The sequence below is a fragment of the Vigna angularis genome, chromosome 7, assembly GCF_016808095.1.
Source record: "Vigna angularis cultivar LongXiaoDou No.4 chromosome 7, ASM1680809v1, whole genome shotgun sequence".
Lineage (NCBI taxonomy): Eukaryota > Viridiplantae > Streptophyta > Magnoliopsida > Fabales > Fabaceae > Vigna > Vigna angularis.
Window position 1 is genome coordinate 9,270,555 of NC_068976.1, and position 12,483 is coordinate 9,283,037.

The 12,483-nt window shown below is 30.6% G+C and overlaps 1 protein-coding gene across 3 annotated transcripts; it reads left to right on the forward strand.

The window, feature by feature from the left end:
- Positions 1-2,774: 2,774 nt before the first annotated feature.
- Positions 2,775-11,714, forward strand: LOC108338240 (probable protein phosphatase 2C 76). 3 transcript variants are annotated; one of them, XM_017575007.2, is made up of 10 exons: positions 2,830-2,985; positions 3,067-3,180; positions 3,375-3,623; positions 4,602-4,729; positions 4,852-4,950; positions 5,182-5,340; positions 5,693-5,779; positions 7,397-7,488; positions 10,587-10,661; positions 11,265-11,714. In XM_017575007.2, the coding sequence occupies exons 3-10, from the start codon at positions 3,379-3,381 to the stop codon at positions 11,445-11,447; spliced, it is 1,068 nt and encodes a 355-aa protein (XP_017430496.1). In that variant the 5' UTR covers positions 2,830-2,985; positions 3,067-3,180; positions 3,375-3,378; the 3' UTR covers positions 11,448-11,714. The 3 variants fall into 3 exon arrangements, with proteins under 3 accessions (XP_017430497.1, XP_052736075.1, XP_017430496.1); XM_017575008.2 differs by lacking the exon at positions 3,067-3,180 and having other exon boundaries at positions 2,775-2,985; XM_052880115.1 differs by lacking the exons at positions 3,067-3,180; positions 4,852-4,950 and having other exon boundaries at positions 2,799-2,985.
- Positions 11,715-12,483: the final 769 nt, after the last annotated feature.

Genomic DNA, 12,483 nt, shown 5'->3' on the forward strand with positions numbered 1-12,483 from the left:
ATGCTAACAATTTGAACATACAACAACATATAAAACTACAGTTTAGATTTCCTCACCTGATGAAATAATTCAAGAAAGCCACAAGACAACAAACACACCTCCAAACTCATACGATGCTCTATCTACACATACAAACATCACAAACACAATTAAGTCATACCTTTGTGATAATTAATCAATAAAGACTCACATTGAAGACAAAAAAGACACATGCAAGCAAATGAGACTCACATGCAAAGAGAAAATAGGTTGGACTAAGAAAACTCATACGACGCTTTATCTACACATACAAACATCACAAACTGATTAAGCCATACCTTTATGATCAACAAACACACCTCCAAGCTCATATGATGCTTTATCTATACATAAAAAACAACACAAACATGATTAAGCCATATCTTTATGATCATTAATCAATAAAGGCTCACATTGAAGATAAAAAGGACACATGCAAGCGAAGGAGACTCACATGGAAAAAGAAAATAGGTTGGACTAAGAAAAAAAAGCGTAAAACCAACTTACTTAAATTGAGAAATTAGTCGATTGAACATGAAGAATTGCCCACAAGGATCACTCTAGCGATCTCAAATATTCAAATAAATAAATGAAGAGTAAGAAAACTTAGACAAAATACAAAGAATTTCTAAAAAGTGTTTTATAGAGAGATAAGTAATGAAATTCATTTAATAAACTTATATTTGTGCTTAAACATTTTAATATTAAAATAATTGAGTTTTAATATTTTAAAGATACTATCAATTCTAAAATATCATTTTCTACATTCACACAATTCACGCATAGGATTTGAATCCAATTTTAGCTGAATCAGACTAAACCACATCCAATTCAAAATAAAAAATATTAATTTAAATAAACAATCACATAAATAATAATATTGATAAAATAATTATTTTAAATTAAAAAATGTTTAAAGATTAAATTTTAGAAAAATGTGAAGACGAGTAAAAATCCATATATATATATATATATATATATATAAATAATATCACTAATTTAGTAAATTAGAAACACTATTAAAATATTTATATAAATGTATTATTAATATTTTAAATGATTACACTGAAATTTAATGTTTTAGATCAAAATATATTTAAATAACTGATATCAATCATTAATATTAAATTAAAAACGTTCATTTTTTAAAATATTTTTTTCACTAACTGATATCCATCATTAATATTAAAATTAAAATATTAATAATACTTTTACTTAATATTATATTAATATTTTAAATTATTAGATTGAAATTTAATGTTTTAGATCAAAATATATTTAAATAACTGATATCAATCATTAATATTAATATTGAAAACGTTAATTTTTTAAAATATTTTTTTCACTAATTTACTATTTTATAAATATGTTTCAAATTAATTTTCAATAACGTTTAAATAATTAAATTTCAGAACTCAGTTCACAGTTTCAATCCCAAAAGTTCAAATGCTATCTAGTTTGGTAATAAAAAATGATTTAATTTCTGTATCAAGTTAACTTATCACCTTAAAAATTTATTAATAAAATGATTATTTTAATTTAAAAAAATTATTTAAAGGATAAAATTAAAAATAAGTATAAAAACATAAAAGAAGAATCTTCTTTATAAGTAGAATAATTATTTTAATTTTAAAAAATATTTAAAGGATAAAATTGAAAAGTAAATATGAAAACAAAAAGAAAAATTCTTTATATAAATATATATATATATATATATATATATATATATATAAATTATAAGTAAAATAATTATTTTAATTTTAAAAAAATATTTAAAAGATAAAATTGGAAAACAAACATAAAGAAAAAAAAAACCCTCTTTATGTAAATATATAAGTATAAATGTAGATAATATCACTAATAAATTAGAAACACTATTAAATTTTTTACTTAAAAGTATTATTAATGTTTTGAATTGAAATTTAATGTTTTAGATCAAAATATATTTAAATCACTGATATTAATTATTAATATTAATAACGTTCAATTTTAAAATATTTTATTCACTAATTTACTATTTTATAAATATATTTCAAATTAAATTACAATAACGTTCAAATAATTAAATTTCAAAACTCACTTCACAGTTTCAATCACAAAAGTTTAGATGCAAACTAGTTTGCAATACTAAAATGATTTAATTTCTCTATTAATACGTTAACTTATTAACGTTAAAATTTCAATGTAATATTTTATATAAAATATATTTAAATTACTAAAGTTATTATTGTTCAATTCTTCTTCTTTAATATTTTATATTGACATTAACTATTAATATTTTTTTATAAATAAAAAACCTTATATTTAATAATGGTGAGAAGTAATTGAGTGAATAAATTATTTTAAAATTTTAATATTAAATTATTAACTACTTTTAAATATATATATATATATATATATCATTATATAAAAATAATTATTTTGATTGTAACATTTGTTTTTCATTTTATCTTTTGAATGATTATTATTTTAAATTAGAATATTTATCTTATCAATTTATTCTTTATATAACTATTTATTTATATTATTTTATAATTATTATAATAATAATTTTATTATTTTTATAATTAAAAATGTTAACACATGGCAAATGTTTCCACTAATGAAAATAAAAAAAAAATCCTCCACACTGAAAGAGCATCTTCAAGAGAAAAAACAAATAAAAATTGAAATAGCGTCCTTTGGTAACTGTCCTAGAAACTATTTCTCTTTATGAACAATTAAAAAGTATATTACAATTAATAGAACTTGAAGGTTCTATTAATGGAATTATTTAATTTTAATATTTATTGATGGAAAAAATTTCTATCTTTCTCATGTTTCTATTCTTTTTCCTCCATTCTCTTTACCACTCCTCTCGTTTTCCCCTCCTTTTTTGAGAAATCTCGTAGTGCTTCTCTTCCAACCTCTCTTTCTCTCTCTAGGGTTTCGCTCTCATTCTAGATTCACAACAGATACTATCTGCAGGTGCTTTGCTTCTTCTCCCAACCTTTACTTAATCCGGATTCGAATTCCTGACATATTTTTTTCCGATCCGCTTTTAACCAGATTCGAATTCGAACATTCAACCCTTGATTCCACAATTCTCTTCAAGTTTTGACGTTGAGTTTACTTTTCAAATCGATGGTTACAGTATCTTAGAGAGTTCAATATTGAAAAAAGGTTTTGATCCTTGTGCATTTTTTATTGGATAATTGTATAAATTAATAATTACGATGATTATGATTATTTGTGAACTTGAAACCTTTTAATTAGTTTTTTCCGTTTTTAAGTCTTTGTTTGTTTTATATCAGATTTCATTTATTGTTGGGGTTTGAAAGTGTTTGTGTTTTTCTGTGATTTGCTATGTACATCAGGTAGATGGTATGCGGGAGTTGTGTAAGGTCTTTTTTGGTTGTTCAAGCTGGAACCTTCGCCAACAGAGTGAGAATCAACGGATTTGGGAGGAGTTTGCGGCTAGTCAGTGGTTTTTCTTCGATTAGTGAATACAAGACAATCACAGGGATGATGATTCATACAGGTTCTATGTCAAGGGCTGGACCCCTTGTTGATATGATGCCTGAGAAAGATGATGATGGTCGGTTTGCCAGTGGAGGATGGAAATGGTGAATATGATTCTCACAACTTGCTTTCAACTTGTGCTGACGCCTTGAAAAGGGCATATATATGTTCTGATTCCATAGATGGAATGTTTACTTTGTTGCATTGATACTATCTTTAACATCCCCATTGGCTGTTGGAGTTAAGCGATTATAACTTAAGCGATTATAACTTAATAGTTCCTATGGCCTCTAACTTGGATTATTAGATTTTCTATTTGAAAAGAACTTTGACTTGAAAGAAGCAGTTTTATGTTTGGAAGCAGTTTTATGTTTGGAACGGGTAATCTGGAATTGCTTTTTGTTTGACCTTGTAAGGAAAACTATTCTTGACTACCTTAACAAAAAAAAGTGATTGGCATTTCTTTTAGTTTATAAAGCATGATGGGGAATTTTTTGAGATTGAGAGACAATTTTAAGGTGATATCACTGCCAAAATAACCTTAACTGTTCAAAGCAGGATTTCCAAAGGCCCTAAAAGGGTTCTTAAATCATTTGGTTCATGTGCTGGCTTGGTTTTGCTTATTGAACTGTGTTTCTTTTTGCTCAATAAAAGCAACAAATATTCTTATTTTTACGAGGTGGAGACTGGGGAACATAGAAGAAGGCCATAGTGAAAATAATAGGAAACTATAAATAGAACCAAACTCCCTGTGCCTTAAAAGGTCAAGTTCCTTTTGTGGGAGGTAATACTATTATATGGTAGAAGCCTGGATTTTAGTAATTTATACTTGAAAGTTGAAATCAAGGAGTTAAATTCATATTATTTCACTCTAATCCTTTTAATTTTCTTAGTTAAATCCATCATTAATCCATACTATGAAAAATCAATGTGAAATTTTACTAAGCTTGCATTGGAAGAGTGACATTAATGAACAATTTAATTTGCTTGATTTACTGGATTTGGTGTTGCATGATGTTATACTTTTGCTGGTATATATTGTGATCTAATGGTACTTATTTCATCAAATTTTTATTTGGCAGTGAAGATGGAAGGCTTAGCTGTGGGTATTCAAGTTTTAGGGGGAAGAGAGCAACAATGGAAGATTTTTATGATATCAAGACATTGAAGATTGGTGACCAATCAGTATGCTTATTTGGAATATTTGATGGTAAGATTTTCTGCTGGATTGCATGGGAGAAAAAATAGTTCTTTGATCTCAGTATATGTGTATTTGTTCTCCTGTCATGCAATTATGGTAACATGCAAATAAATATTTAAAATTCCATACAGGTCATGGTGGTTCTCGTGCTGCTGAGTATTTGAAGGAACATCTCTTTGATAATCTCTTGAAGCATCCAAAATTTTTGACAGATGCCAAATTGGCTATAAGTGTGTTCGCTTTCTCTCAATTATTGTCATGAATGTCTTGTTGTAATGTCTGTTGTTTATAATTTATTAATGCTTTCTTGTGTGCTTCAACATTGTTGAAAGTATTTGATGGTTATCCATCTCATGCTTGCATTTTTTTCTTGTGTGATCTGTGGCTGGATTCCTGCAAGGAATGTTTTTGGTCTTCCATCACCAGTTTTTGCAATTATAATAACCTCAACGAGCTTGCAGGTGAAACATATCAACAGACTGACGCTAACTTTCTGGATGCCGAAAAGGACACTTTCAGGGATGATGGATCTACAGCTTCGACAGCAGTCTTGGTTGATAACCATCTTTATGTAGCTAATGTTGGAGATTCTAGGACCATAATATCAAAAGCTGGTAAAGGTAAAGTAATAACCTACTATTTTATGACATCTTCTATTTATAGTTTTTATTAATTATCTTGTAATATTGTAAAGTTTAAGTTGTCATATTCTTTATAAATTCTGATGTAGTTTTTAGTAATATGTTAATAAAATTTCTCTTCAAAAATTAAAAGAAGTGTTTATATTTTAATGATGTGATGTTGGTGGAAAGCTTCTTGATGATGTAAATACAGAGATCACGTGGAAGATGCAGCATTTCAGAAAAGATTTGTCTGATCATAGGATAAATTTTCTCCTATAGTTCCATTTGAATACATTTTACAAATAAGATTGGTAGTAATATTGTTAACTAATTGTTTCTCTTTTGGCAGCAATTGCTCTCTCTGAGGATCATAAGCCAAATAGAAGTGATGAAAGGAAGAGAATTGAGAATGCTGGTGGTGTTGTCATGTGGGCAGGTTAGATTAGATATTATATTTCAGGCATATAAATGGCCTTATTAAATAGTTTCGCTGTTGAAGTTTTGCTTCTGGCACATTTAGTGTATCATACAATGGTGATGGGTTGTTTCCCATGTTATCTATGGCCACAGTTGAGATTTCAAGTAATTTATGGTGAGATTGGAAGCTTGAGCTGACTTTATCTTGGATCCTTTTGATCAGTGGTCATGTTGGCAACTTGAAACAATATTGATATGCATGGATTTATGTTCTTGCTGATGGATATTCCATATATTTCCCCACTTTTTATCTGTACAGTTTTTGCTATATCTCATTTAATCTTATATAAGTACAGAGTTATATAAATTCATTGATGCGATTTTGTTATTAAATTTTCTTTTACAAATTTGGAACAAAATAGCCGTACCTAGGATTGGATTGGAAAGTGAAGGTAACTGTTATGGAATATGGAATAATATGGAACGTACTTTCCTACCTAAAATGCAAAAATAAGAAAAACAGCCTTGTTAGTAACATTTGGTTAAAGATTTAATTGAAAACAGATAAGGTCACACATGACATGTAAAGTAACAAACTCACATTAGCTAACATTGCAATTTTACTCCAAATCTAGATATAGAAGACATTCACCAAATAAAAGTTAAAACTTAAACAGATAAGGTCACAAATGACTTGTAAAGTAACAAACTTACACTAGCTAACATTGCAATTTTACTCCAAATCTAGATTTAGAAGGAATTCACCAAATAAAATGCAACATTAAACGAAAACAGTCCAACCCTAGATCTCTTTAGCTAATTATTCAGTGCAGCAAAAACAGTGTCAGAACTGAAACCCCAGTCCAAACTGTGGCAACATAGAGAAGCAGGAAAGAGAAGAAAACTAATGCAGTATTTAAATGGCTTGAAGTTGATTAAATCAAATACCCAGATGAATCAGCACCAAGAGAATATCAGATATAAAGCTGATACGAGACTATGGAAACAAGCAGATCAGGTTGTCTCCTAGCAGTACAAAGCAAATGACCTCAGGGAAGTGATCAAATTGCCATTACCGAGTCTTGTTTGTGGCAGCAGATCAGCACCAGAGGGTGCAGGGTTTGACTGCGTAGGAGCAAAATAAAAATGGGAAGAAGAAATAGGGCTTGCATGCAGGCTCGGGTTGGTTTTCTGGGTTTTTAAGTAATGGGCTTTCTGGTCATCATGGTTGGATTGTTTGGCAACACCCAATATGATATTTCCAGAGAAACTTTCCGAGTATAATAGGATTTCTGGGTGCCTCCAAATTTCTGTGATGTCATATGAGCAAGATAACATTTTTTCCTATCATGCATCAATGTGTTTTGGGATGTGTGGACTTTAATAAAGTGGATGAAACCTACCGGTCTTTTGTACTACTTGTTCCATGTTTCACCACACAAATAATTTAGTTAATGTAGGTGTTGACCTATGTATTGTTGACATTAAATTGATTTATGCAAGTAGTATACATGTTCTGAACTTATGCTTAGAATAATATGTTTTATATCTTTACCTTAGAAGCTGGCCAAACATCCAAAGAATGGATGATTAATTTGGGCAGGTGATATTTACTTTTGCTTATTTTGCTGGTCAGGTACTTGGAGGGTAGGAGGGGTTCTAGCAATGTCTCGGGCCTTTGGAAACCGTATGTTGAAGCAGTTTGTTGTAGCAGAACCTGAGATCCAGGTAATTCTTGGTTATTGTGTGAAAATCTGAAAATTAACAGTCTATTAATAGCTAAAGATGATTCACTAATAATTAGTTTCATTGGATAACTAGTACCTAGTTTTACAAGGAAATAAATTGGTAGGATAAAGTTTAATAATATTACAATTCTAGCGGTTTGTTAGGAAGATTGGTGGGTCGTGACTCAAATTTTCAAGCTGCAATTAAATTCTCTATTTACATTAGTATTACATAAGCATGACCATATTAAATAAGTACTTTTTAACACCTATTAATTTTGAAGTTACTAAAAGGCTTTTACTTGTGATTAAGATGACAGTTAGAGAGAAAAACTGAAAAGCCCCTTGCGTAAGACTTCATGGCCCTAAAAACTGAAATCAACAACCTTTCCGTTGCACTAGTTAAACTATAAGAAATAGAAAGGCATTGGTCTAAAACCATGTTTTTCTATGACAGCACGGATGCTTTATTTATATTAAGAAAAAAAATGCAATAAATTGAGGACATATGATATCTTTTAATAATAAAGATATGATACATGAATATACAAAAATACTCCTAACATACATATATAATCTAGAGATTCTAATGATAAAAGGTCACCCACCACCTTATTTCAATGATTCTAATGCTCTTCCTCAAGCTGGAACGTGTAAGTCATGTTTGCTCAGCTTGCTATACATATGATCGATCCTTGGTCCTCTTAGATACATGGTGAATATCTGGGCTAATTGTTCACTAGAGTTCACAAATATGGTGATGTCTTAATGCTCCAACATTTTTCTTGTGAAATGATAATCTACCTCAATATTCTTGGTCCTCTCATAAAAGACAGAACTAGAAACAATGTCAATGCTACCTGGTTGTCACACATAAGGTGCATTTTGGAATTTTCTTCAAATTTAAGCTATTTGTGGATTTTCTTTACCCATATGAGCTCATAAGTGATTAATGTCATAAATGATAATCTACCACAATATTCTTGGTCCAACTGGAAAAAGTAGTGCTCTATTGCTTTGAGACCCTCCCTTGTCGGTGTCAAAATACCTAATGTAAGTATTTTCATTATCTTGATTAATAAGGCATTTTCCAAGAGCATTCTTGATACATTTTAGGATATTTGGACTGCATCCCAATGATCTTGACAACATTAAGACGTGTCACAATTTAGCTTACTGTAAGCATCTCTCCTAGGGTCTATACAACCCTCTTTGGTTAGGTATAACTTTCACTCAAATCTATTGATGTGTTCATAGGCTTAGCGTTTAACATCCCTGTTTCTTCTAGATTGTTCAGAGCATATTTCCTTAAGATATGACTAAAACATCCTTGGATTGAAACTTCTATACAAGGGAATGTATCAAGTGTTCATGATCTTTTGTCCCAAGTTGTGGAGCAAGATATTGTTTTAGTTGGCTCTTTATCACTACTTGGGATAACAATGTTGTCCTCTATACAATGAGGTAGACACATCCTTGGTGAGAATGATTGTAGAACAGAGATCAACATCACTTCATATCATTCCAAATTGCTAGATGAGTGTCTGAAAACACTCAAATCATGCACATTGCTTGAGGCCATACAACAATTTGTAAATATGACATGACATATCAGATGACTTCCCCTGAGCACCATGTAGCTGTCAAGCACAAACAAAGCTTATTGTCGAATAAATACAATGAAGAAGAAAAGTTAAATAGATGTCATTTTTGACATGAGTGAAAGTGTCGTGGTAATGTTGTTGATAGAATTGTGTGTATCCTTTGGCAATTAGGTGACTTGTGGATTTTAGCAAGTACATGGAAACAAATGATATTCAATGTCACAAACACACATACATTGAATGTCATTTTGTTAGGGAGAAGTTGCCGCTGGAAGATCATAGTATGATTTGACAGTTCTCAAAATTAGCTTACAGACATTGTAACTAAGTCTTTGGAGGGCCTAGAATTAAGTTCATATGTTCCAAGCTTAGTGCGAACAATTTATGTGTTTTCTTTAAAGAATGCACTGTGGGATTCTCCTAGCCCATGACTTCTCTAGAGAACCAATTTGGGATACACTTTGATACTATTATAGAATGTGATTTTGGACGTAACATTACTCCCATAAAAGCAACTTGTAAGGTAAAAGTTTTCCCCCACCTATGATGTGTTTTATGGAGGTGGAATAACCTATCAACTCAAATAGGTGTTGAAGAAACCGTTCTCCTTGGAAGTAGCTTGGAAGCTTGCAGGCAGGTGACAACATACACAAGAACAAAGTTGCATAGAAAATAGAAAATGAATTGAGATAAGAAAAGGATTAGAACACACAACCTTTGGAATGAATTCCAAGGATGAGTGCAATGGAGATTCTCCACTTGAAAAAGCTCTTCAAGATAAGAACCAAAGGCAAGAGTCTCATTCTCACAATATCTTCTGATGATTAACTGAGATATTCTAACAGAACCCAAGTTGTAAAGAACCTAAAGACCATCAGTAGGCAAAGTTAATAGAGTTTGTCCTTTCTAGTTAGTTAGTGATTTGAAGTTAATTGACATTTCAAAAAACCACTCCTTCATGTGGATAGGAACTAATGTTTCAGTTTTTTTAAGGGAATCTTGTCACCTGATGCTTTTCATCTTTGGAAAGCTCAAGATATGTGGCTTATATCAACTTGTGGTTGTTTCCCATAGCAGCACAAAAATGTTTAGGGTGTCAAAATAAGTATGGTCCGATGATTCAGTCTGAAAAAGGATATAAAACAAGCCCGGAACAGGTAAGAAGTAATGTGGCCATAATTGAACTGAGTCAAAATAAATTTTTATATTTTATTTTTTCGGTTTAACTTTTTTTAAACGGATAGTCTGATATAGGGCAGGTCCATAGCAGCACTTTTTACACCTTAGCTTGTTGGTCTGGGTCACCCTTTTGACATTTTTAACTTAGACTATCTATTTTCTACTCATTATTGCCCTGTATAAGCCTTAATTTAGTTCTTTTGCTGAACCACTTCTGTGATGTTAATCACCTCACCTTTGTTGCAATCTGATAGTTGCATATTAAGTGATAAGCGCCTAGTTTGTCAATGAAATTTATCTTTTCATATGCTTTCAGGACCAGCAGATGGATGAACAAATTGAACTTCTTATTCTTGCAAGTGATGGACTCTGGGATGTGGTACAGAACGATGTAAGCTGTCTTAGTCGTGCATTTAATTTATTTGTGCATATTTGATGCATCATTCATATTAATCTGGCAGGAGTGGGTTATCTGTTTAGTTGGCCCATAAAGGAAACAAAAAAATTAATGAACATAGAGGAGTTTGGGAAGGGAAATATTAGCTATCATGAAATAACTTTAAGTTAGGGAGTCTGGGAAGGGAAAGAGAAAACCATCTGGTTGTGCTTTTGGGGACTGTCTGCTTGCAAGTTGTGACTTCTTTCTTGGGCATGCTATGCTAACTGGAAAGTAGTTCAATGTGGACCATAGTTGTTTTAGTATAGCTGGATGGGGTCTTAAGGTTGTTTATTGTCATCCTTAACTGCAAATGAAAATTGAATACTCTTATACCTGGGCCAAAACAGTATTTTATATTTGCAGAGGTTATTTGCCTAGGACTAGACTTGGCAGTTGAAATGAAATAGAAATGTGACAATGAGTAGTGGCTTCCAATTCTCCAGGGTACCTATTGCGGTTCAGTTTGATACAACATTAAATCATTCGTCTGTTAAATACTTAGTTCAGGTGTTCTTGTTTTTTCGCTGATATTCCATATCTACTCTGTATTTTCAGGATGCTGTTTCTCTTGCCCGCACAGAAGAGGAGCCCGAGGCCGCTGCTCGGAAGTTAACAGAAGCAGCATTTTCCCGAGGGAGTGCTGATAACATTACATGCATTGTGGTGCGATTCCATCATGATAAAAAGGACATAGCTAAACCTGACAAAGCAGAATCAGCTAGTGTTCAGCGTGAGTAGACAATATGAAAACACATATTATGCATGTGTTGGTTCTATTCGCCTCAAATTGAATGAACTGAAGTCGGCACATGCATGGTTTCAGCAAGCGATTTGTTTATTCGTTAGTTTTCTTATGTAAGTCACTATTGTATTGGGATTTTTGAGTCGTGTTCTTTTGATAACTGATTTCAGCTTGTTTCCGTATATATTTCTAGTTTTTTGTTTGTAGAGGCATAAAGATGGTATTTTTGTTCTGATCTAATAAATGCAGTTTGCATTATTTTATTCATGTTGCTGATACGTTAAGGATTTTTAAGATAAAAGTATATTAAGATAAATTAAACTTGGATTTTATAGAAATTAAAATTTGATTTGTTTGTGTGCCACTAATTTTTTTTTAAAACTTTTGAAATTTTTTATAAATTAGATTTTGCTTCAGAAAATTTTGAATGATTTCTTACAGTTTATTCAAGCATATTGTAGTTAGAAATCGATTAATTTATCAGTTTGATTAGTGCGGTAACATAATTGTAGAAATATTTTTATACCGGTAAAGACTTGGTCAGATTTATCCTTAAATTTTTTAAATGACCATTTTGCCTTTTGAAAAAGTGACTTCAAAAATACATATTTCAGAACAAAATTTCTAGATGGAGTGTCTCTCTTCTATCATCATGTAGCTGACTATGCTATTTCATATTTGATGTAATTCAGTATGCTTAGCCTTTGGAAAAACAATTTACTATGTAATTAATATTATTGCTATCATGTATTTGATACTCTATTTTAAGATTATATATAACAATAATTATATTATTTAGAAATATTTTGATAATGCGAATGACTCTTATGATTTTATGAAAAAGACAATAATACTTTATTTGGATATAAATTATGATTTACCTGTTCCCATTCGTACAAACTAACGATCATTTTACTTAAAATGAGGATTCGATTTTTCAGCGGTGATGAGATGATCAAGAACTATATAAAGTATTTGAAATATGTATATCACATTATCATAATAACGGTATCATATTGGAATTAGAATAAA

Excerpts from the sequence above, each read along its gene's own strand:
- LOC108338240 (XM_017575008.2), top strand. The coding sequence starts at position 3,379 with ATGGTATGCGGGAGTTGTGTAAGGTCTTTTTTGGTTGTTCAAGCTGGA. Across the intron at positions 4,730-4,851 it reads CTTATTTGGAATATTTGATG|GTCATGGTGGTTCTCGTGCT; the intron begins GTAAGATTTTCT and ends AATTCCATACAG. Across the intron at positions 7,489-10,586 it reads TAGCAGAACCTGAGATCCAG|GACCAGCAGATGGATGAACA; the intron begins GTAATTCTTGGT and ends ATATGCTTTCAG.